The sequence below is a fragment of the Macrosteles quadrilineatus genome, unplaced genomic scaffold (assembly GCF_028750875.1).
Source record: "Macrosteles quadrilineatus isolate MER2022 unplaced genomic scaffold, UCM_ALF_1.0 Scaffold_1__1_contigs__length_201487025, whole genome shotgun sequence".
NCBI lineage: Eukaryota > Metazoa > Arthropoda > Insecta > Hemiptera > Cicadellidae > Macrosteles > Macrosteles quadrilineatus.
The window spans coordinates 169,654,454-169,681,730 of NW_026542594.1; the positions used below are offsets into that span (position 1 = coordinate 169,654,454).

Here is a 27,277-nt window from a genome sequence, read left to right on the forward strand (position 1 = left end):
TTGTCTATGTTAGTTTTAATTCATAGGCCTAGTAATTTCAAAAGGACAGTTTGGTTTTATCACTTAAGATAACAACTAGTAACTTATGTGAACCAAAGACACTTCACCTAAAAGTAATTTTTTAATTTTTTGAACTGGTGAACTTTGAGTTTTTACAGCTAAATATAAACTTTTTATTGTAGGTGTATGATCAATGATTTCTTTCCTACAGAAACATTAGCTGCATGGTTAAAAAGTTCAGCATTTTTTTACGTATAACAAAAGAAGAAGAACTCTATGTAACCGAACCGGAGTGGAGTGAGTGGTCCCGGTCACAAAACAAAAGCCGTCAAAAAATGATTATAGGATGAAAGAGTTGAGGTTAAATTGCGTTTAGTTGATTTGAAAACTTAATTTGAAGATATTTAATAAAATATATATTTATAGCTTGGTTATTTTTAGTTTTTATTCGATTATGATATGGTAATTTAAGATATTTTCAATATAGGTTTATAATTTTAAAGAAATCGGTGGAATTTCCTAAAGTCTGGTGAGTAGGCTAACCTAGGCTACATCAATTTCTAGTTTGCTATTATTTTTTCAGTATTGTATGTAAGCCTATATTGTTTTGATTTCAAACTGACTATTTCACGCTCCAATTCTTAAGAAAGAAGTTTTCCACTAGTTGCGCTAACTTAGAGAGAAGCAACTTTTGGTTTACCACAAAAAATCTTCCACTAGTTGCTCAAAATTGTTTTAACCCTCAAGCAGGAGCTTCACCAGTAAAACAGGAGCGGGCGCATGCACAGTTTTATTCCGCAACACTATATAGCAAAAGTTTTACCCATTTGTTGTTATAACACAATATTGTAAGTAAATATTGAATAGGTAACCTATTCAGGAACCTAATTTCATTGTTAATCACATTATTTGTTCTACTAAATATGGGTTAAGTTATATTTCAAATAAACATATTGAGCAATTTTCTAGTATAAAGGTAACTTAACACTGTCGGTGTTACGAGGGCGCAAGAGTTTTGTTCCGCAATAACGCAATTATACATATAGGCCTATATGCAAACAAATTATGAGTTAAGTTTATTTGATAATAATCATACATAATATAATACATTTAAACCGGTTTATATTTTTGTACATATAAAATGTAGGTAGGCTACACATTGTTTGACAAATTGTATGTGTATAATGTAAACAATATAATAATATATAAACAAATAAATAATAAAGTAAAAGTATCAATTGTGAAGTTTGGTATGTAAACAATTAATACCATATTAACAAAAAAGATACATAAATGAAGTCTCAAATAAATGAGTACCAATCAAAATCTCGTTTTGGTTGTATTTCTTATATTATTTCTTCTCTTTCGTCACTATCTAGCAACCCTCGTAATTTCTCCTTTTCTAAAAAATCCATAGTGGCATCAGTCTAATATAAAACGGGGAACACCAAATAGTTGTATAGCCTACTTAACTAACGGGCACACCTAAAACAGTCACCTCTAACACAGAAGAGCGCAAAAGAAAATAAACTCTCCGTTAAGGACTTATGCGAAAGGGGGGGGGGAAAAAACCTCCGCAAAATGACACTGCGTCACTGAATTGCAACTGACAACAAAATAAGGAGGAATTTGGAGGCAAAAATAGCTTAGGGGCATTTCCAGGATGAGGTGCGTGAAATATGGAGCCGGACATCACTGCCGACACCCATAATGCATAATTATTTTAACAAAAACTTACAAGTGCGGAGGGAAACTCCACAAGCGCCCGCTCGAGGATTAAGAGCTTTTAAATTGTTAAAATTTAGTTGTAAACTTTTAGTTTACACGTTCCCTACCGACCGTCACACTTCTCTGTAACTGAGGGATGAATGTAGTTGGTAGCTAATGTGGTAACACGTTCGCTACCGACCGTCACACTTCTCTGTAACTGAGGGATGAATGTAGTTGGTAGCTAATGTGTCAATGTTATTTGAACTCAGTGACAAGACCTGTAGGCCTATTATACAAATAATTTATTTACCTTTTTTGCCTTACCTGTTCATTTAAAACCTAGATGACGTTTCAGCAAAATAGGTAAACAAACTTTTAGTTGTCAAATTTGGTGCAAGCATTGACTTCAATGGTGCAAGTTAAACGCTCCTTAAGATGTTACTAAAGTCTTTGACTCCGATAACTTATTCTTACCATAAATACAATACAATAATCTTTATTCAAGCATAGAATGGTGTCTTACATTTTTTTAAAGGTGAGATTCAGAATTAATACATCAAACGTCAATGTGCTCACTGGACCGCCGGAAGAACTCTTCGATGCTGTACAGAGGAGTTTCCAGAAGTCAGCTGCGAAGTCTTGTTATCAAATTTCGAATATAGGGAATATGCTATTACCGTAGTACTCATAGTAAGGCCTGAACCCGGGACCGATTAAATTTTTTGTTTTGAGGTCCCTAGAGGCCAAAAACGCAATCCGTTCAAATTCATATATATATATAAGTTATATATATATATATATAGGTATATATATGTGTCCGTTAGCGCGATAACTCTTGGTTGAGTTATGATCCGATTTTGATTAAATTTGGTACAAACGTGTAAACCTACGTTTATTATAACGAGTTCGCGAACCAGCATAATCGGACCATGTGAACAGGGGTTTTATGGGGTAAATATGGGGTTTTCCCATTTTTGACCCTAAAACCAAAAAAAATTCACAATTTCTTTCCGTTTTGAAGAGTTTAAAAAAGAAATAATTTAGTATATTGAAGCGCTGTTGTATGCCTAACAGTCACGGAGAAAATTCAAAAATAGTGTAATTTAAAATTCCCATGTTATTCTTAGGGAGAAAATGAAAACTGTTGTAGTTTACTTGTTTATGGATATACATTGACAAAATTTGGCAAATTTATTTAGCCTAATTCATCCTATAGTATCGACGTATGGTCAAAAACATTTTTTACCTTCCCCGTAGCAGCAAACCTAAGCACTCGTTAAATCTAGCCTAATGTTATTTAAATTGGGAATAAATTTTATGTCTTATTTATGGAAATATTTTAGTAATAATGTAATCAGACAAGTTGAAATTTGCTTAGTCTGCAGGTTTGCTGTGGCGGGGGTATTTTTAGTGTGGCGTGGTTTCAACTTTTGATGCGTCGTAGATGATTGAAGAGCTTTGCTCCCGCGTAGCTAGGCTTTTTGAAAAAATGAAAGTCTTGTGGTAGGGTAAATTGAAGTCGGCTGAATTTCGAGTGTTGTGGTTATGCCCTGCCCTGCCTGTTGGACTCCATTTTGGCACCAGGCCTTGTTACCTTGTTAAACATTTCTTTTAATTGTCACTAGAAATATCACTAGAAGCAATTTAAATTTACTTAAAGTTAGGCCTAAGAAAAAAATAGGTCTAGGCCTATAGTTGTCTACAACATTGTAATTTTTCAAAAACATTGTAATTGAAACGATAAATTAGATATAATAAATAAAATTACCTATGATAAAAACCAACAAACATACAAAAATAGACCACTGAGCAGAGTTAACTTTACTATTTATTTGCCAAAAAAATGCTCCAGCGATGGAGATTGACCCTACAGACAACATTGACACATCTTAGAGATAACAACTTTTATTGCAGGTGAAAATGGCTGAGACTAAATTACCAATTGACAAATTGAAACAAAAATTTGCTGCTGCAAAGAAGAGGAAGATCGAAGAAAATATATACGACATTGATCCAATATCAGATGATGAGGATGGTTCAGGTAAGCATTACCAATTCGCCTTTTTGTGTTAAGTGCATTGTGCATAGCCAATGCATTTTGTTCTCAACAAAATGTAAATTTTCCGGTACATCTTTACATTTGGCTGTTGGGTCTACTCATGAAAAGTTATTGTAATGATTAAAGCAGCAATTAATAATTTGTTTTATCATTAATGTATGCGTCTTCAATTCATCAATTAAATTGCTTTTCAACTAATAGTTTATAACTTAATATTTTTTCCTGAAACACATAGCCTATTTCTTTAAACCTAATAATTTAAAAAATTATTCTCTCAAATTAAACACTAGAGCTTGTTAAATATAACCTACACATATTACCAACATTACCTCGAATGATGGTCGGATCAGGTTTGGCTATTGTCTTCCATTGCCGATTTGCTGCCTTCTGCTGTACTAACTTACAGATTGTTTTGAAGGACCGTATAGCCTATATTGCTAGTTCAGCTCATGTTTGTTTTATTTTATTTTTAGATTTGTGTTAATACTAGTCAGGTTGAATGACTTGTAACTTAGACCCAGGCCTATTGTTTACAACTATGTTTCAGTTAGGTAGACTCGGTTTAAAACACTTCTTACAAACTATATCTATATATTAATTTGAAACTGTTTTTCTTTGTGACAGCTAATTTGAGAGAACGGCTGGGTGTAGAAACTCGGTAGAGGTGTCTAAAGAAAGGGCTTGGTCTGTAGATGAGCCATCAAAAGAGAAACGTGGTAAATTCCCTTGGGGCTCTGCCCCAGTGGCCTTTAAATTCCCATCCCATGTTATTCTTATAGGGAAAAACGGGTTTTTGTCACAGCTAATTCCAGAGAACGGCTGGGCGTACAAACTTGGTAGGGGTCTCTAAAGAAAGGTCTTGGTCTGTAGATGAACCATCAAAAGAGAGACGAGGTAAATTCCCTTGGGGCTCTGCCCCAGAGGCATTTAAAGTCCCCTCAGCAGATTTGTTTACATTATGACCATATGTGTAATTTTACATTACTTTTTAATGAAACAGCTGTTAATATTTAAATTGTGATTTACTGAATCTGTCAAAATGAAGTATTTGCAAAGGTTTTTTCTGATTTCAAAATCGATTTTCTTCTGCATCGTGTCATGTTTTGCAATATAATGTTGTAATGTGATTATGTGCAATCCAAATCAGTGGAAAATCCTAATATCCCAGTAACTTTTAAAATTATTTCTTATGGAGTTAACTTATGTCTATTGTGTGGGTTGGTTTCTGCCTTTTTTTACCTCTTCTTGGAGATTGTACGTAGGTGTGTTGCACGTAGATGATATTCTTTGGCGTATTGCATCCGTAGACGATACTTGGGTTGGTGTAATTATTACAATGGAAAAAGCGAGAAATCCTGGACAATTTGATATAGACCTAGCTAAGTTAGGCCTTCTAAAAACTAAACTGAATTAGAAGAAATAGAAATAATGTTTTTTTTCTTTCATTTATAATCGTTATTATAGAGAACCTAATGGGGCTATAAGTGGGAAACATTTGTAGAAAACACTAAAAAAACAAGACCAGCTTTTGAAAAAAGATAAGATATTAACAAACAATTTTGATTATATCTATCTGTTGTGTACATCGTGAGTATTTCCATAATCTTTGACTCGACTTTTATAAAGTCATCGGAAATTATGACCGTTATTCGTTTTAAAATAACACCTGTAATGCTTCGCAATTGCTCGAATTCGAGCAACAGGTACACTAGTATTATCAAAATTATTAAACAAAACAAACTGTGTCAGTGTAAGAGTTACTTTAATTAAGCAGAGCTTACATGAATAGTTTTCTTCCATTTTGGGATTTAATTGTGATAGGTCTAAGTTAATCTTCCATTCGCTATAAGTTAAATGTTTTAATTTTATATTTTGCAGGTCCTGTTGTTCCAGAGAAAGTAAAAACACACAGGCTGTGTCCTTATCTTGACACAATCAACCGTCAAGTTCTGGATTTTGATTTTGAAAAACTCTGCTCAGTGTCACTGTCTCGTATTAATGTTTATGCTTGTTTAGTGTGTGGAAAATATTTTCAAGGTATGTATAATCTTATTTGTACTGTTTATTATTTTATTGCATATCCTTTTAATAGCCTACTACCGGTATGCAGTGTATTCCATAATATTATGCTATGTACAGTATTATGGAATATCATGAGAAAGTTTAAATGAACACCTTTTTAAATTATGAATGGTCCAAAAGTTTCACAAACAGCCTTAAAAACAAGTAGGTACCTAGTACTTTGCTGAACACCTCTTGCTATTTGATACTAAAATTAAATTTGTTAAATACTTAATAAATTGCCCTACCAAGAAGCAAAACCACCTAATGATTTTTTAGTTGAAAATGTTTACCTCTACTGTAGGCCTACCCATGGACAGCCATGAATGTCTGTCCCACTTAAGAAATATATAACAACTGGTGAGGTATTAATAAAATCATTTATGTAAGTAATCTTGATATATTTGTATCCTCAGCTTTACAAGGTGAACTAATTTTTAGTAGGACTGCACAGTACTTTTCTGTTAAAGGGAAAACTCATTATAATTAGGGATGGACGGGTCCCGAAATTTCGGGAATTTTTCGGGAAAAAAATATTCCCGTTTATCGGGACGGGATTACATTTGACTCGGGAATTTTTCGGGACGGGATTTGGTCCGATTGTCGGCGATTTTTGCGCTTCGCGAGTGCCGATAACGCCGTTAATGCGAGCGATAGGTCCGCGAACGCAGGAGACGAAGTCATTTCGACGATTACGCCGTGACCGTGATTATTGGACCGACGATTGCACCGTGACCGCGAGTCATAACGACGATCGCGCCGTGACCGCGGAGTCATGACGACGATCGCGCCGTGACCGCGGAGTCATGCTGACGATCGAGCCGTGATCGCGAGTCATAACGACGATCATGCCGTGACCGCGAGTCATACCGACGATAACCCCGTGACCGCGGAGTCCTACCGACGTTCGCGCCGTTACCGCGGAGTCCTACCGACGTTCGCGCCGTTACCGCGGAGTCATACCGACGATCGCGCCGTGACCGTGGAGTCCTACCGACGATCGCGCCGTGACCGCGAGTCATACCGACGATCGCGCCGTGACCGCGAGTCATACCGACGATCGCGCCGTGACCGCGAGTCATACCGACGATCGCGCCGTGACCGCGAGTCATACCGACGATCGCGCCGTGACCGCGAGTCATACCGACGATCGCGCCGTGACTGCGAGTCATGACGACGATCGCGCCGTGACCGCGGAGTCATGCTGACGATCGAGCCGTGATCGCGAGTCATACCGACGATCATGCCGTGACCGCGAGTCATACCGACGATAACCCCGTGACCGCGGAGTCATACCGACGATCGCGCCGTGACCGCGAGTCATACCGACGATCGTGCCGTGATCGCGAGTCATGACGACGATCGCACCGTGACCGTGATTCATACAGACGATCACCCCGTGACCCGCGAGTCACAAGTTACTATAGGTACCTGTAAATTGTTACCCATTTTTTGGTTTTTATAGATCAGTGCCACAAATGGTAAAAATTCATTTCGTAAGTGTTTTTTGGTAACTGCAAAACAGTACTTTCTTTTTATGCACAGAAAAAAATCCCGTCCCGTCCCGTCCCGAAAATCGGGAAGGAAATAAAAATCCCGTCCCGTCCCGTCCCGAACTAAAAATTCAATCCCGTCCATCCCTAATTATAATTGATGATTTTTTTCTTTGATTAGCCTATCGATATTTTTTTTATGATTCGATATATATATCGATATCAACAGATTGAAACATACCCGCTTGGACTAGGATAGCCTAATGATTGTTCAGTATTAACAACGAATTTAATAATTACAGTAACAAAATGTTAATTTGGGGTTTACCGTCAAACAAAAATAGTGCAATTGGATTTTTTAAATGTAAAGGTTCACATAATGAACGTTAATGTTGTAATGGTCATGATATAGGCTATATTTTTTATCAAGAAAAACCAATCTAGAAATGCAACGTATTAGTTTTGTCATTCTTAGGCCTATTTTGTTTTCGTTCTATTGTTCGCTATAGGCTGTCTTTTACAATAGTTTTGATTCATTAATGTTTGTATTTTTTAAACAATTAACGTTACCGGTACATAACCTTACATAAAAATAAAAAACTCACTACCGGTAGGCTACTTGTTATTGCCGATAGGCTATATAGTTATTTCTAAAATTTGGTTTTGAAAACTAAAATATCAATATCAAAAAAGTCATCGGTTATAATCAATGTTCCATTTAACAGTGTTGAAATTAATTTAGGCCTAGGTTTGTAGTCTACTCGAGCTTAGTATTCGCTTAAACACCTTTAAGCTTTAAGTATGCTGCAATATTCAGTTTTCTTTTCAGAAACCTCACCTTTCTAAAAAGGTGTTCAAGCAAAATGTTAAGTTATGCTGTAAGTAAGGCCTAAGAGTGTAAGCTGAAAGATAGGATCTCCTTAAGTTATTAACTCTTTCAATGCGGCCGTCATGTTTACTCTTGAAAATTCCACTTATCTCAATGATAAGGAATCAGTCACTGGCGACTGACCCGCACGCAATGTGTTAATGCTCAGATCTTTGGAATGATGCATTTGCTATATTGTTGACTGTAGGGCGAGGAACGAACACACACGCCTACACACACAGTGTCGCAGAGAGCCACCATGTGTTCCTCAACCTTCTCACCCTTAAGTTCTACTGTTTGCCAGATAACTACGAAATAGTCGGCAAGTACAATATGGTTATTATAAACTAATAGTGAGTGAAAATAACATAGGTATCTTGGAAACTAAGTACTATGAGTTACTCTATTAGAATAAAAGCATTGCATGATATGATTATCGAAAGTAATCACAAATTAACATCTGTGCTTTAAAAATACATATAGTTTTTAGTAGATTAGGCATGTTCAAAAGATGCAACGGCACAAGGCCCTGCTCTATTGCACCTCAGGAGACCCCTGGTAAAACACAAAAATATTGTGTATGATACCAAAACATGTTAAGTATTGAATAATCCTCAATAAAATTCTTTGCGTAATTGCAATTTGTCCTCTTTTTGCAGTAAAAGAGTCTCGATCAAAGAATATGATTGCGATGTTAACCTACTCGGCCCTGCTCTAAATGTTTGCACTGGGGTTCACCTAAGGCTCTGGTTTTTGGTTTGATGTCCTTAGTATAACAATGAATTTAATTATCAAAGGTTCGCTGTATCGTAATATCTAAGGTGTAAATATTTTGTTTGAATCGATGTATTGAATGATAGTCTAATTTATGTCTCACAATGTTATTGTGTTGATTGCAGACTCGTCATTGGATGATATTAAGTATGTGTTGAACCCCACATTCACTTCCGAGCACATCAGACAGTTAGACAACAGTGACAAGTTGTCTCGAGCCATTGACGGAACTCTCTACTTGCCTGGTATCGTGGGGCTAAACAACATAAAAGCAAACGATTACTGCAATGTAATTTTACAGGTAGGTTTATTTTGTACTAGTTAAATTTATCCTGTTAAATTAAGATTTTTTTAAACCAGGCATAAATTATAAAAATATTTTAAAAGAAACGAGGTGTTAGCCCGTCCTACGTACGGGAGTAGGCCTAGTCAGTTAAAACTGTATCTATACTCCTTTTATCTATGGTATAATTCAGAACAGCTAGCTTACACGTTTAATGACAAATTTTATTGCAGCCTACAGTAGAAAGAGTAATTATCAGTTGAGAAAGTGTATAGGCCTAGTCAACGATATCCCCTTCCAATTCCATCACATACCTGCTTCTTCCGTAATCAATATCACCACAATACAATTACTCATACTATACACAATTTCCAGTAGATCTGAATAGGAACTCCCTAAAGTAAAACGAAAACGTCCAATAAAATTCACAGTAACATCATTAAACGAATAGTCCACACATATCCTTTATATCAATTTTACTGCATCAATTGCTATCAAATAAGTGTAAACAAAGAAAAGTAAAAACAACAACATATAGTTTGTTTTGTAAACAGCTGAGTCAAAAATAAAATAATATTCATTTGGAAAAAAGAACTGGTCACATGTTAAAAGGAATTTAAAACGTAAACACGCTAGTAAAGCTAGTGACGTAATTAATTGTCTATATCAAATATTCAGCGCCTCCAAACGTAACCACAACTAAACACACGCCAAACAACTGTTTAGATTTCATAAAAGGGTGGTTAATCTAATTGCAGTATCCTAGGTCAATGATGACGTTGTGTTCAATCTATGTAATTCATCTGCATATCTTTGGATAAAACCTGTCTGAGATTGTGGTGGTAATTTAAAATCGTATTCCTGAGGATTCTTGACCTCCTTCTTTATGACATCAATATTTTCGGGCCTAATCCAAACAAAGTTTAAGCATTCAAAAACACCGGTTGTAAACAAAAAGCCACCAAGATGAATTAAAACATGTACAAATTGTGATTTTCCTACCGTTTCCTAAAAAAGTTGAGCAGTAAAATAATTTGCATATCCTTTTTTAAAACTCGTGTACAGAGCCTCGACTTGTATACATCGATGGTGTTACTTATCTCGGTGGTCTACTAATCTTACATATTTCCTATAATCAATGACTAAATCAGAGTAAATAAAATAACCTCATCACAGTTCTATATGGTTTTATAGAGCATTTTTATATTTAACCAGCTGTTAGTTAAAAGAAAATTATATTGCACTAAAACAAACCGAAGATTACAAAGATTTATTTAAAAAATCCTTTGAACATCCTAGTATTTTACCTTTGTATATTTAAATAATCTGTTATACTCTTATCGAAGGATTGGACGTATCAATGATTAGCATTACACATAGTATAAATAAGTCAACCCTTAGTATGTCTTTTAATTTTATCCAAATGCTGAATTTGTGTTACAAACTCTGAATGTTTACAGCTGTTATGTTAAACAAATTATATCACACCAAAAGCTAGTTTAGAATCTTAGCGTCGGCTGCTAGACTTTTCAAAAATTAAAACTTAATTTCTAAATAACTGGGACCCTAAACTAAAATTATGGCTTCGACATTCCCTAGTTCTCAAAATTATCTTTCTTTCAACACAAAAATCATGAAAATCCGTCGAGTGGTTGATTCAGAATCGTGAAATAAAAAAACACACTTTCGTTTTAATATTATAGAAGATTATATTAAAAATCTTGTATTCATAAAAATCTGTTAGGTTATTTTTTTCAGGAATTTTTAACATTTGTTAGTGTGATTCCATCTAAAATAGAAGATATTAGACCTAATGTTATTTTTGTCTATATTCATTACGGTAAGTGTTGTTTTGGTATCTAAAGGCGATTCATGGTACCACTGTTTCTTACAAAAAATGTTGGTACCTAGAACCATGTTGTTACCGGTACTTTAATACCAACACAACATGAGCCTATTGACATGAATGTCTGATGATGATGTCATAATCATTCATAATCACTTTCTTTGGGGAAGGCCTTTTTACTCATTGGAGGAATATATGGAAGCTGTGTAGATGTTCAGGCTTAGCCAATGAACTTTATTCTAATTTTAGTATAGAGACTAGAAAATATTGTAACATAACGAATCACCTGTCAGAGTATAATGTTATGTGATTATCGTAAAATAAATAAATAAAAAAATCATCTCCTACGATAAAAGATGTTTTACTTGATGTGACGACCTGAAAAGGAAAAACTAATTGATTTTATAACTGCATTGCTGACTAAGATAAACTATTTATTTAGCCGCAAACATTATTTAATAGCTCAATGATCAAGGCTAGCTGGTTCCATTTTTGAACCAGCAAAAAGCTCTTCTTGTGATCAAACTGACGACTGTCTGTTTCCTTTAACGCAATAACGTAATATTCATTCATCACCTAAATTGATGTAGGCTTTGTCACATGTAACACCACTACGGGACTATTTCCTGCGAGAGATAAACTACGCCAGGGTCAAGCGACCACCTGGTGACAGCAGCTTCCTACTGGTGCAAAGGTTCGGTGAGTTGATGCGTAAACTGTGGAATCCTCGCAACTTCAAGGCCCACGTTTCACCCCACGAGATGCTACAGGCGGTCGTTCTGTGGAGCAGAAAAAAATTCCAGTTTACTGAACAAGGTAAATAATTTCAATTCCGGTTTTTCGAGGAATAATAATGAACAATTTAAAATACAGTAGAACGGTTGACTAAACTGTGATATAACGTGACCAAAACCGTACAGCGCAATGAAGACCACATAATTATGGTTTAACCACATCACAGCTAACTTTTTTCAAACTTTTAGGGTGGTTAAATCAAGGCCCCACTAGAAAAAAAGACCATGCTGCAGCGCGGGCAGCGCAACACTACGTCACAGTGGTGGATAGTTGTACTAAAATGTTACCGTTAAAATCTGACAAACAGCCAGCTTATTTACCTAAAACATATGGGGTATTGCAATGAATCTATCAACAAATCTATCCACTCGTGTAACGTCATGGATCCTGCAGCATGGCCTGTTTTTCTAGTGGGGCCTTGGTTCAATGCATACCGCGTGCATATACTATAAATCCAAAACACTTACCCATCGAAAGTTCAGAACTTTCAATTTTTAAGACATCTTCAAAGTAAAATGGGCTTATATTTACAAGAAGTGCCAACAAACAGTAGTTCACAGCCTGAGTGTAAGAGCACTGGCTGATACTTTTTACTTTGTATACTGAAGTTGACATCGTATCACCAGCTGTAGCTCTTTTTTTATTAAAAAAGATCTTAGTTGAATGAGTCACACTTACAGAGTGTGCTGCAGTCCTACATCTTTAGTTTGGTACATAATAAATAGTCGAACACCTTGAATCCCACTGTAAACTAACTTCAAATATAAACCAATTCTCAATAAAGTTAAATAAAATCAGTCTCAAGTTAGTTGGAACAAATTTACTATTTCTTTTTTCAACACACACTGTTTACATTCATGTTTCATCATAATTTAACATCTGTTAATATATTATATCTTTACAAAGAGGATAATATTGAATTATATAACAATATTACATTTTATAACACACTCCCCCCTTTTTTTTTTGCGAGGTCGCAAAATAAGAAGTCTTCATTCAGTCCTTCTCCGGTAACTTCCAGAGGGTACAGTCGTTGTATGGGTCTTAGTATTAAACCCTTTTTAGTTTTTACTTGTACCAACCGAACTTTGCCGTCTTTCCCTGGGAACAGTTTTATTACAATACCCAAAGGCCAAGTAATTCTTCTTCTGTCTTCAATTTGAACCAATACCACGTCTCCAACTTAAATATCGTCGGATTTTAACTTGTTGGACGATTTCAGGAACCCCAAATACTCCTTTTTGAAACGGGAGTTCATATTGTCTCTTAGACTTTGAATATATCTCCATCTTGTTTTCAAACTGGTTCTCTCTAGGATGTCCAAGTCCGTGACTTCATTTCCCACAATGCTTTGTAGAAACATAGATGGAGTCAGAGGTCTTAAGTCTCCCGTCTCCTCTGAGACGTATGTTAGTGGTCTTCTGTTCATTATTCCCTCACATTCACATACTAGGGTGTTTATTTCTTCGTATGTGAGAGATGAATTTCCCAAATTCCTCCGGAGGAGTCCTTTTAGGATCCTTATCAGTCTTTCCCAAAATCCTCCCCACCAAGGACTTGCAGGGGGAATGAACTTCCACACAATTGCATTGAGGCTGAATGTATTTTGGATTTCAGTCCAGTTCAGAGACTTCAGATTCTTGTTTAAACTAACAAAATTTGTGCCATTATCTGAATAGATAACACTTATCCGGCCTCGTCTAGCTATAAACCGTTGTAAGGCTCTTATGAAGGCTTCTGTGTTGAGGGATTGGATGACTTCTAAGTGGACTGCACGATACACGGCACATGTAAACATTACCACCCAACACTTCTGATTATCTCTAGTGATCAATGGACCAGCCAAGTCAATCCCACATACTTGAAAACATGAAGAAATCTGAGTGCGGTCTGTGGGTAAGGGAGGTGATGGTATCTCTAAGGCTTTTCCAACAGCCCTTCTGCCTTTCAGGATCCACACTCTGTCACGAAGGATGACAATCAATGCTTGTACTCCTGCATGTTTATTCTGTAAATGGTACTGCCTGATCATTTTCTCAACAGCAGGGTGTTTGCTAGGTAGAATGGCAGGGTACTGGTATTCAAAACCTTCCTCCCAATCTGATACTCTGGTTTTCATTCTTATGACGCCATCTTCATCCACGAATTTTTGTACACCACTTAGCTCTTGAGATTTTAGACCTTCAGGAAAGCTCTCTCTTTGAATCAATTTAAATACAATCTTTTCTGCCTTCAAGATTTCTTCAGAACTGATGTTCAATTTATTCTTGGGAGACATTCTCAAGATCCACGCTACAGTTCTTACTATCTTAGTATACTTGGAAAATCTATTTCCTAACATTTGAGCGATTGATATTGGCTCAACAGAACTAGCAGTGACGACAGATTTACGAAGTTCTTCCTTAAGCTCTTCTGGATCAGGTGATGGGCGTTCTGATGGCCATTTATCAGGAGAAGCATATAGCCATTGAGGGCCAAGCCACCACTGAGAATTGAGTAATTTTTTAGAAGTGCATCCCCTGGAAAGAATGTCAGCAGGGTTGTCAGGTCCTGAAACATGTCTCCACTGTGAAAGTTGGGTCAATCTGTTAATTTCTTTCACTCGGTTTTCAACAAAAACAGACCACTTCCCTTGCTTTGCAATCCATGCTAGAACTACGGTGGAGTCCAGCCAATAATAAACTGGGACTTTGGGGTTGTTGAGACACTGTAAAGCTAGACATGAGAGTCTCACACCAGTAATTGCACCCATTAACTCAAGACGAGGTAAAGTAATTGGTTTGATTGGTGCAACTCGTGATTTGGCTAATATAAGATTTATGTCAATGATACCATCTACTTCGGTTCTTAAGAATATACAACATCTAAAAGCAGCTTTACTGGCATCACAAAAAACATGTACTGTACTTGAAGCATTCAAAAATATTCTCCTACTCAATACACACCTTTCCAGACAGCCTAGTTCCTCGACCCATTTTTGAAACTGTACCTGTAGGTTTTGAGGTAGTTCTTCATCCCAACCTACCTTCAACGTCCAAGTCGTTTGCAAAATAATTTTGGGAATCAGTCCAACCGGAGCAGTAAAACCAATAGGATCGAAAACCTTTTGAGCACATGATAGCAATGTCCTTCTGGTAAGTACTGAGTCCTTGATATTCAAAGGTTGAACATTACAGTACAGTTCATCTTTAGAGCATAACCATCTAAGTCCCAAGACGTTCTCAACTTGTTCAGGAGTTTTAAAGTAACCGTTACCAGCCCAACCCCTTAGGTTAAAGCCTCCTAGCTTTAAAAGTGTTTGAGCATCATTTATGAAATTCTCTTGCTCAGAAATACTGTTAACTCCCGTAAGGCAATTGTCAACATAAAAAGTTTTTAGCAAAGCCTTGGCTACATGTCTAAGATTGGTAGGAGCGTTTTCCAGAAGATTATTTAATACTGCTCCCAAAAGAAAAGGACTACACGACAAACCGAAGACAACTCTAGCATGGCGGTAAACGATCACGTGTTTGTCTTCCCACCACAAAAATCGTAACATGTCTCGATCATCATGGTCAATTCTAATTTGTAGAAAAACCTTTTCAATATCAGCCGTTAAAGCAAATGCATGTAACCTAAAATTAGTCAGTACCTTAGGTATTAACTCTATCAAGTTAGGTCCACACTCAAGACATCCATTAACAGAATATCCATTTAAGTCTTTAGCGGAAGCGTCAAAGACAGGTCTGATCCTCGTGGTGCTTCCCTCCTTGACAACAGCCCGGTGTGGTAAATAGTGACTTTTCAATGGCTGTGAAATGTTTTCATCTGTCACTCGCTCAATGATGCCTTTGGTCAACCAATCCTTCAATACTAAATCATAATCAAGATACATATTACACTGTTTCAACTTACGTGTTGTTGACAACAGACGTTTTTTGGCTACTTCACGGTTTGTATCCAGAGGGGGGTGGTCTTCAATCCAAGGTAGTTTTACCTCGTAGCGTCCATCCACATCTCTGGCGACAGTGTCTTCGAAGAACGCTAAAACATCTCTATCCTCTTTCTGTTGCTTGACACTCGGATCCATTATACCCATTGTCTCTAGTTCCCAAAATTGCCTAATATCTTGAGAAGATTGGAAAGTCACAAACATGGAGGAGACAAAAGAAGATTCCTCGTCAGACGTGCCAACAATTGTCCAGCCCAATCGAGTTTTTACAGCTACAAGTTGCTCATTTACCTTATGAAACTCTGGAGTGATGATCTGTGTCCAAACGTCAGCTCCTAATAAGTCATCAATACCAGTGAAGTCATCGCCGTCACAAGAAGAAACATCAGTCAGAAATATGTTTTCTTTCTCTAAATGAGTGATCAAGCTGTAATCACAAAACTTAGGAACATGATTACAGATAACATGTTGTTCTACAACGTTGATACTTCTCCGAAAGTTCTCATTTATTGAGCTCAAATTTAATTCATAGGTGTTATAATATTTAGGACCGGTTTGTTTACCTCCAAAGACTTCTTGCTGGATCAGAACCTTACCATTGCTTGAGAGACTCAATTTAGATACACAGAGACTAGAAATGAAGCTTTTCTGTGAACCTGAGTCACATAAGATTCTAACCTTTTTCGGTTCCCCATTTACATTAACAAAGGCATACAAAGTTTGTAAATAGGTAGTTTTACTTTTGTTGTTCAAAGTCGAAAATGAACTAGTACTTTGAACCGGAGTTTGTTTTGACTTGTCTTCACCACTCAGCTTGGATTCATTAGTAGGGATCTTTTGACATAAGATTGCCAGATGTTTACCCATACAGATGTGACATTTTACCTGAATCCTGCACTTATTTGCTAAGTGTCCCTTCTTTAAACATTTAAGACACAACCCCTTTTTCTTTGCAATCTCCATTCTTTCTGAGGTTGTCTTATCAAAAATGGAAAAACAATCATATGAATTGTGAGTTGATTTTCCACAAAATGCGCAAAGATTCTTATTAGGGTACATACCTGTGCTCATTTTAGGATCCTGATGCCCATCAGACGATACAAGAACTGCTGCTGAAGGTGTTTTAGGCTTACTAGTTCGTTGTTGTTTCTGTGAATCTTCATTTACCTTGTTATTTTCACTACTAACTACCCCAAAACATCCTTCTCTCAACTTAAATCTCTCCTCTGCCTCAACTTCCGTCTTTAGGAATAACAATAGCTCTCGTAAGCAGTTACCAGGCTCCATTGTGGTCACATTTTTGCCTACTCGATACCTTTCCCAAACTTTAAAAATATTCTCTGGTATTGAAGTTTCGACAAGAGGGAATAACATAGCGGCATATTTTTCCTTAGTGACGCCCAAAGTTTCAAGAGCCCGCAGCTGCACTTCAAGTCTATCATAGAGGTTAGTGACAGACACCTGGCTACTTTTACTTAACACTAAGGTCAACAGCTCCCTTACATAATACTCGATTAGTAATTCGTCTTTGCCAAATCGAGATTTCAAGAGCTCGATTGCTTTATAATAGTTTTCCTGAGACAAAGGAAAACCCTCGATCAGTTTTAGAGCCGCGGAACCTGGTGTCATTGATTGCATTAAATATTCGAATTTATCCTCATCACGCAGACTCTGATCATTATGGATTTTCGAAAACTGTGACCAAAATCCAATCCAATTTTTGAACTGCCCGTCAAATTTTTTTAGTTCAATTTTTGGTAAACGAATTTTGGTTTCATGTTTAGAGGGGTTCAACTCACCTCGGTCGCTGCAGGGAGAGGTTTTTACCAGGTTTTTGTATTGGGCCTTCATGTTGAACCACTTGTCTCGAAACTCTAACGAAGCGTCGTACTCTGCGTCCAGGTCAGCGTCAGAAGTGTTCTCGCCTAGCATCAAGTCTTGTATCTGTTCATCCATAGTGAAGAGATTGTCACATGTCGCCTCCATACTTAAATATTGTGTTTCAATGGCTACCAGGAGTTCTTCTTTTGGCAAATCTTCTTTTAAAACATTTTCAAAATTATTATGTGCTTTCAAAAATTGTCGCCGAAGCTGTCTTCTCTTCCGGTTTAAACGTATTAGGTCATCTGCCATTTTTTATTAATTGACCTTCAGGTTTTATACAATAATTAATACTTCAAAATTATTTATTCATCTAATAATCCTGGCAGGGTCGCCAAAAATGTAAACTAACTTCAAATATGAACCAATTCTCAATAAAGTTAAATAAAATCAGTCTCAAGTTAGTTGGAACAAATTTACTATTTCTTTTTTCAACACACACTGTTTACATTCATGTTTCATCATAATTAAACATCTGTTAATATATTATATCTTTACAAAGAGGATAATATTGAATTATATAACAATACTAGCTGACCCGGCGAACTTCGTATCGCCTAAGTTATAGGTTTCCCCTAAGACAGACCGATGGAAAGAAAGTACCGTTACGTTTAATTTTCACGATGATCTCGTTCGCATCGCTCAATCACGTCCTGGTTGAAGTTCGTTCGCTACGCTCACTCACCTTTGGGTTGGAGCTCGTTCGCTACGCTCACTCACCTTTAGGTTGGAGCTCGTTCGCTGCGCTCACTCACCTTTTGGTTGCAAATTAGCTGTTGTCATAAATGTAAAAGAAATAATAGTGCTGCACCCTGTTGGTAATCCTTGTAACTTTAATGCTATTGAACATCATAGAACAGAACCAACTTGTTTAATTGAAACAGCTGTTAAGATTCATTAATTCCATTTCTCATAAGGTTAACATGGGAAACTCCAGAGCCACTGGGGCGGAGCCCTTTTAAGAATTTCGAAACGGGAAATAGTTTACGTCCGATTCGCATACCTACAGAATTTACACACCAAATTTCATAACGATCGGTGAAGTCGTTCCGGAGGAGTTTGCAGACAAACACTGTGACACGAGAATTTTATATATTAGATTACATTTTATAACACCCACTGTCCTTCACTTGAGTCTTAAGCATAGACTAACCAACACAAGTAGACTTCTCATCCCATTGTAAATTTTGAAGCACGTTTTTCGTGTCTAGTTCATGTACGCCACACTGGGCGCTAGTGTCGACGAAACTTTGTTTCTATTATTTTAGGGCTAATTTCTTGATTTGTGCTTTACTGTTTGGTTATATAACTAGGGGACAGGTTATTGTTTATGATTAGATCGTATTATTTGGTTATACGAGGTTTTAAATGGCTGTAATAACGGGAAACAAATTGTAAACAAAACACGACCTCTACAGAAAACCGTACAGAACTAACAATAAAATTGTCTTCAGCTGTTCCATAAGGATGAGAAATCTACTAAGGGAGTATGTTTTATCTGATAAAACACCCTTAGTAGATTTCTCATCCTTATGGAACAGCTGAAGACAATTTTATTGTTAGTTCATGTACGGTTTATGTAGAGGTCGTGTTTTGTTTACAATTTGTTTCCCGTTATTACAGCCATTTAAAACCTCGTTTAACCAAATAATACGATCTAATCATAAACAATAACTTGTCCCCTAGTTATATAACCAAACAGTAAAGCACAAATCAAGAAATTAACCCTAAAATAATGGAAACAAAGTTTCATCGACACTAGCGCCTTTGTGTCACGTACATGAACTAGACACGAAAAACGTGCTTCAAAATTTACAATGGGATGAGAAGTCTACTTGTGTTGGTTAGTCTATGGTTTTATCTATGGTCTTAAGGCTCTATTTTAGCATTTCGTGTTTTGACTGTTACTGTTTCAATTACAATATACCAAAAAAAATGCTTGAATAATTTACAAATAGGTTTCAATATAAAAGATGAATTATTTGCTTTTATGGATCCTCGTTTTTCTCATTTTGTTTCCTGCCTCTAATCACATTATGTCTTTAAATATATTTAATGGAAATGGGAGCTTCAATTGTAGAGATAACGGTCAAGACGTAAGATTAAAGTAAACATGAATTGGGAAAAATAACTGCATTCATTTGATGATATAGGTATTTATTTGGTCAGATTTTACCACCCAATCCAATTAATAATCTACTGCAGATATTAAAAAACTCAAACCATTAACAGGTGACCCTATCGACTTCCTATCCTGGTTCCTGAATGCTCTTCACTTGGCTCTAAATGGTTCTAAGAAGCCAGACTCTTCCGTCATCTACAAGACGTTCCTCGGGACAATGAAGATCACATCACGTAAGATCCCTCCCATAGAGCTGGACGACGCTCAGAGAGCTGCGCTGCAGCGTACAGATGAGTACGCAGAGAAGGTTACAACGTCTCCGTTCCTCTACCTCACCTGCGATCTTCCACCACCACCGTTGTTCAAGGATGAGATCATGGAAAATATAATTCCTCAGGTAACTAATGAAAGAGACGCAACTGAGAATTTTCTTTGACAATGCAACTAAACATTCCATTCTCATGTGAAAGTTGTAACCAGTTTTAGAGTTAAATACCCCCACCGCAACAAGCCTGCAGTAAGCAAATTTATATTTTTCTGATTGGATTTTCACCAAAATATCTCCTTAAAATGTCATATTTATTCCCCGTTTAAATTCAAATAACATTTAGTTTATGAGTATGACTAACACATACTTTGCTGCTACAGGGAAGGTAATCAAGTGTTTTTCTTTTATATAATAATTGACCTATTTTAATTTTCAGGTCAATTTATACCAGCTGCTTAACAAGTTCAATAATGAAAGCGAAAAAGAGTACAAAACATACAAAGAGAACTTCATGAAGAGATTTGAAATCACCAAGCTACCTCCTTATCTTATTCTTTACATCAAGGTTTGTCTCTGTCCATTTACCCGTTCTATTTCCAAGTGTTCATTATCAAGACTAAACTGTATTGCATATAACCAATTATGGGTATTTATTTACCTCATGTCAACTGTTCCTTAGTTTAATTATTCTCCAAAATATTGTTTGCTACAATTGAAGCATAATCCGATGGCACAATACTGGGGGTAGGGCAGAGAAGTATCCCCAATTTTAAAGGTAAATTAAAAGACAACCATAAATTTCAGAACTTAACAGCAACCCTGATTTTGGAAAAAAGTATGTCTCAACTGCAAAAGCACATTGCTCACTAAAGACACTGAACGAAGCCAAGTATATTACTGATGGTTATATTAATTAAGAAAACATCACAAAGCAATAGCATCATTCAAGCCTACCCACGATCTTCTAGCATATCCCCACTACTCACAGTGCCATCTTAAACGTAGGAATACTTCCCTGCCCCACATCCTGTATATCTTTTTTACTTAACCACCTAATGATGCCAATTATGTTGTGATGAATCATATTAAAGAACTGCTGTCATAAAATGAACATGTATATTTTGAGAAAAGCAGTAACATTTTAGTTGTATCGTTGATTATAGATATTAGAAGTATTTATTTGTTACATTGCTACATGTACAGTAACATTCGAGGACAATACAGAAGCCTGTTCAATGTATGTAGTACATTAAATGTTAAAGAGTTTTTATATCCATACCATCACCATATGAGCAAAGAGTTAACTTCTAAGGTTATTACCCATGAAGTATTTTCTTTCTTTACTTATGTGGTGTCATAGTATGTGTGTATTGTTAACTTGTTCAGAATTTCCCACAGATATAACATCTCTATAATTTAAAACATAGTCTATTGAAAATTCAATGGCTATTCTTATAACTTTCAAAAATAAACTTGCTATTAATTAAATTTTACATTAGAACTTTTTATACAAAACTTGTTTGATGGTTTTCTAATTTTTATTGTATGTTCAGAGGTTTACAAAGAATACATTCTTTGTTGAGAAGAATCCAACGATTGTGAACTTTCCTGTCAAGTAAGTAGATCCATACTAAGTCTTTTTCAACCATACTAAGTTTATGATGTGGAACTAATAAGCTTTCAACTGTAGAAAAAATTTCCTTTATGTAAACATATTAGTTAAACTCTTAAAAATACCTTTAGATCTTGAGTTTCAATTATTGTATCAGTGAACATCCTAAGAATTAGCGCTTCTGGTAGGACAAAATTAGCTTGAAAGGGATTTTTATGAAATTTAATTCTAAAATTATAAATAAAATGGCTCATCAACCCTTTCCAACCTTTTATAAGTCAATATTCTTTAGCAAAACACCTATGACCATAAGGTTAATCAAGATAAAAATCTAATGAAAAAAAATTGTTTTTCTAAACTATTCTCTATTGCTGAGTTGTTGTAAGTTTTCGTCACATTTTCAATCTCTAAAACATAATGACTGTGGTTTGCTACAGGAATGTAGACTTTGGAGACATACTGACCCCGGATATCAAGAAGAAGCATAAACACACAATCTACGATCTTGTGGCTAACATTGTACATGACGGGGAGCCTGGCAAGGGAACCTACAGGGTTCATGTGCTACATAAGGTACAGTGCTAATTTAATTGTTCAGCTGATATGTCTCGCCCTAGTATTGTTAACTGATGTGATAAGTTTGTTGAAATATGTCAAATTAATCAATGTTGTATCTGTGTAAAATGTACTTATGCACTATCGTATGCCCCTGAGGAGCATCATGGCAGCAATCCCTGCCATATGTTTTTATAAGTGGCTACTGAGGGATTTTTATGGCTTAAATCATAAGTTTTGTCATTTCAAAACTTTTCTCACAATAGTTAACAAATTTAAAAAATATTTTGCTTTTTTAACCATCTATTATGCTGTTTATCATGTTAGATATGAAAGAAATTTGCTTGTACTAAACAGATATTCCTTTGCAGTGCCCTAAGTTGCATATCTTTTTTTGTCATAGTGGAAGAGGAATCAATTTACATTCTCTTCCTTTGCCAAAAGAGTGTATAGAGCCAAAGTAAATCATTGAGCCACCAGAATAGACATTCAACTACATGTAGCAATGTATAGCCATCAAGATGAAATTGATATAAGTAGCTCACAAGAGACATAAAACCTTCATTACACATAGGCCAGTTGTACCTTTGACTATTGATACAACTAGTCATTCCATCCCCATGTTAAAGTTGCCAGCTTGTCAATCAAAAGAGTCTTAGTTGATGTGAGCTACCAACAAACTGTGCTGATCTAAATTACTGATTTCTGTCAAATTCATGAACTTTTTTACCAAGTCAAACTGATGAAACGACTTATTGTGAGCTATAACAACTATTATCCATCAACTATGTCAGCAACAAAAAATAAGGCAATCTGTGTCTGGCTCTCTCAACTATTCTTTTTAGTGTAAGATTTACGACATATAGATGGGATGTCTACTTTAGTATCCAATAGTCAATGGTTGTATCTTAAGAATTTGCCTTTCAATGTGTAATGAGAAAGTTTTGAATGCCTTTGTTCACCAGGGTACGGGAAAGTGGTACGAGATGCAGGATTTGCATGTGACGGACATTCTACCTCAGATGATCACCCTGACTGAGGCCTACATTCAGGTAAACCCATATTGTCAAGTCTTGCATAGTTACAGTCTTAATAGTATCAATAAAATTAAAATATATTATCCATACTATAGTTTTAAAAGTTTAAACTACTGAGGTGATTTTTTCAACCTGTAATTGTTCAGTTTGAAGGCTACACAATGGCTGAAAGCTGGCAGCACAGTAGGGTAATTGCCAACTCCTGCTCTTGACACAACCTCAAGCTGTGCTTCAGCAACGCAAAGATGGCTGTGTTGCTGATTCTTTCTTTCCGAGTGATTTGATTATTTGTTTATAACAATGAAATGTTACTCTTGTAATGTAAGAAACATTTGAATAACGTCGACGGTTCAATATACGTGCCTATCAGAAATATTATTTGATATCCTACTTACTCAATACTGACTCACACTGTTATTAGGTTTATCATCAGGTAAAATTAGTTGTTTGAAACAATGAAAAATGACTAAATTTGATTTGGTTATTCATTCAATTAAATATAACCGATTGATGATAAAAATAAATTACCAATTTTGCGGTTTTCTCACCTGGGCAAAGTCCATCACCGCCCCCTCGACCTCATCTACTAAAACGTTTACAGTAGATGAAGACCCTGTGGCCTATGTGAAGGAATTCCCGCACAGTACTCAGGCTCTTCAATTCTCGTCACAAGTATATTTCCGGCTCCACATCTTACAGCTGAAATCGCTCGGTCGTCCATAAGCAAATTTCCTCTGTACCTTACTTCTCTGTGCCTTGGTAATCTCTTGACTCAAACCTTAGTTAAAAAGATAATTCCACATTCCACGGTGTACGTAATTTGTTTTTGTTTTTCAGATATACGAACTGAGAGATTACAGTGATCAGGATAAAAGATGATAAAAAGGTCAGTAACTTTTGGAATATGGTCAAAATTTAAATTACCTATGTTTTAAATTATGTTTTTTGTCATCAATTTGTATTAGCACTTGTAAATGTTGTCTTCTAGTAGTAGCAGTCATCTATTGAGGCAAGAAAAACGTTTGGAACAAATTTAAGTTCTCTAATTATTTTTAGAATAAAAAAACTAAAAGATAAATTTATATAATTTCTTACATTAAAAAATTTTATGATTATACTTTTTAAAAGAAATTTAAAAGCAGAACCAAAAAGAAAACAGTTCAAATTAAGGTATCTATGCTTATGCATTTGTGTTTTTTAATCCCCTTTTTCCATTTTAATCATAGACATAAAAAACCAGTACTGAATTCTTTCAGTGTTTTTTTAATACTTTGTTTTTTTTCAGGATACTTCATTTACTGTCTTTGAAGCCCACCTTGTATATATTTTATAAATAAATATTTTGTGTTAGTGATTTAGATTTTCAAGTAGTATAGTCTTATTTAATTACCTTTATAACCCTATGAACAACACAACTTCTTTGCTAAACTAGTTGATTTATAGTTTCAAAACACGGAAGAGAATGGGTTTCTTTTAATTTAAATTTTTTTAAAAATTTAATTGACCAATAAAACAGTTACTTATTCAGCATTGATTGCACAAACTAAACTATAATGTACTGTACTTTATTTTATAATAGCATATTGCATAGCCTAAAGTGGCATTTTTTTTACATACGTTTTGTTAAAGGGTAGGCTCTAGGTCAGGGTTTTGAATAAATTTTAGAATAAGGAGGATAGCAGCTAGCTTACCCTGAAAAAAAGTACATGTAGAACATTCAGAGAACTTGCATGTAGAACAACGTGCATGAAGAGGAAACTAAAAATTTTGCAATAGAACAAAACATATTTTGAGACAAATATCTAAAATTCAGAAGAGCCATAGAACATTCAGAAGAGAAACTTGAACACACATTATTTTGTCCCCTGGGGAACTTTGTCAAGTTTAGATAAAGTTTTTTGCCATAAGATCAAGTTTTATGACCGAGGCAAAACTGATGATGTGAGGGTAAAAAAGGCACTTTTGGCATACTGGTACATCTGATACATGGTCCTATCGAGGATCAAAACTAGGGGTGGGTGCTGATGAGCTATATTTTTTCTCATGTTATATTTTGGTAATCAAACCTTCATTTGAATTTTTCATAATTGTATGTCAAATAAAAATGTGAGTCAATCGAGAATCTGATAACTTCATTCTGAAAAATTTAAAAATAAATTTCTTAATGTCTGCGGTTCTTATGTCATTTGACTTTGGTAGTACATTGGTATTGATTGTGGTTGTCAGTTTATGGAATTCTGTACTGGACGGATGATTTTATCAAATGTAAATAAAATGTAAGTCAATCGTAATTTTTTTTTTTTTAATTTTAGATATTTGTCTCAAAATATGTTTTGTTCTATTGCAAAATTTTTAGTTTCCTTCAAGAATGACAATTAATACCTATAAACCTTGATTGTGATGTGTGTGGACAAAACTAAAACACTAATTCATGGAGATAATGCGGTGGAATTCCAATGTAAAAAAAGGCCAATGGTAGACATGATGTGAAAAAAAGTGCAATTAGAAAATATGTTTTTTTAAAATGCAAAGTTTGGCTTGATTATTAACATCTCTTTTATATTAATATAGTAAATAAAGATTTTTTTGATTAGAGGAACAAACACAAACACATGTGAAACAAGCAGAAGAACCATCCGTATTGTAGAGATGTCTGCTTTTGTTGACAACAAATATGAAGAAGAAGAATTGTTGGGGGGGGGGGGGGTGACGGGATAGTTGTTGAAATAGATGAGTGCAAAGTTGGTAAAAGAAGATCTAATAAGAGGGCAGAGGAAGGTTGGTTGAAGGAGAATGGATCTTATGAATAATAGAGATAAATGTAGACATTGATACAACAAGAAGGGGAAGGTACCGAATTGAAATCTGTCCAGAAAATAAACGAGACGCATAAATTTGGAGTAATTCAAGCTCTGCTTCAAACTTCAGTTAACCATTGATTTTAAATACCTATTCCAAATAACCATTCCATTTATGTGAACCAAATATAGACCTACCATTGAGTTTGGATACTGCAAGTAGACTTTTCATTTATGTGAACTAGATTCAATAATGCAGACTTGGAACAGGCACTGCAATTAGGAATTCCATTAATGTGAGCAAAAGAAAGACAGATTTTGGATACTTCTGCAAGTAGATATTCCTTTGACGTGAACCAAACGTACCAGCACTGACTAGTGACTTTGGATACTGCAAACAGGCACTCCATTTATGTGAATTAAATGAACCATTGCTTTGAATCCTGCAAGTAGAAAATTCATTTACGTGAACCAAATGTACTATTGAGTTTAGATACTGCGAGTAAACAATTCCTTTACGTGAACCCGACGTATAATTGACTTTGATACTGCAAATAGACATTATATTTATATTTAAGTGAACCAGAAGTAAGCCCACCATGACTTTGGATACTGCAAACAGGCATCTTATTTATGTGAACCAATTGGATACTGCAAGTAAATTTCTCATTTAAGTGAAGCAAGTGTACCATTGATTTAGGATATTGCAAGTAGATAATTCATTAACGTGAAACAAATTTGTGTGAAGTTTGGATACTGCAATCTGTGATAATTCATTTACATGAATCAAAGTTACGTGAAGTTTGGATACTGCAAGTAAACAAGTCGTTTAAGTGAAAAAGGCGTACCATTCACTTTAGAACCTCGAACCTGTAAATAGACATTCCGTCTATGCTATTAGACAATCAGCATTTTTTTTACATTTTCAATTGGTCAGAAACTACTTGTATAATAAATCAAATCAGTTTTGAATTTGGAAAATGGAACCTTAAAAATCGAAAAAAATCATAGACAAATTGTTTACGAATAACACGTGACGAGATCGTGTGGGATATTTAGCGTTGTTATGGCACCGTTGCATCACTGCCATTATTGCACGAGTCGCCACAATTTGTGCGGCGAGGTTGGCAGCGCCGGGGCGCGCAACTCGTTTGTTAGGTTAGTCAGTTGGTCCGTTACGTTCC

The 27,277-nt window shown here is 35.6% G+C and overlaps 1 protein-coding gene across 1 annotated transcript; it reads left to right on the forward strand.

The window, feature by feature from the left end:
* Positions 1-370: 370 nt before the first annotated feature.
* On the forward strand, positions 371-24,594 carry LOC128983175 (U4/U6.U5 tri-snRNP-associated protein 2). The gene is made up of 13 exons (XM_054402360.1): positions 371-529; positions 3,625-3,751; positions 5,648-5,806; positions 8,400-8,513; positions 9,091-9,266; positions 11,685-11,910; positions 19,934-20,220; positions 20,528-20,656; positions 21,645-21,706; positions 22,141-22,276; positions 23,224-23,310; positions 24,133-24,181; positions 24,581-24,594. Exons 2-12 carry the CDS (start codon positions 3,631-3,633, stop codon positions 24,172-24,174), a joined length of 1,539 nt encoding a protein of 512 aa, XP_054258335.1. The 5' UTR covers positions 371-529; positions 3,625-3,630; the 3' UTR covers positions 24,175-24,181; positions 24,581-24,594.
* The last annotated feature ends 2,683 nt before the right edge of the window (positions 24,595-27,277 follow it).

Bases quoted from the DNA above. Each gene is read 5' to 3' on its own strand.
- LOC128983175 (XM_054402360.1), top strand. From the start codon at position 3,631: ATGGCTGAGACTAAATTACCAATTGACAAATTGAAACAAAAATTTGCT. The intron at 9,267-11,684 runs GTAGGTTTATTT...AAATTGATGTAG, and splicing joins ACTGCAATGTAATTTTACAG to GCTTTGTCACATGTAACACC. The intron at 11,911-19,933 runs GTAAATAATTTC...AACCATTAACAG, and splicing joins ATTCCAGTTTACTGAACAAG to GTGACCCTATCGACTTCCTA.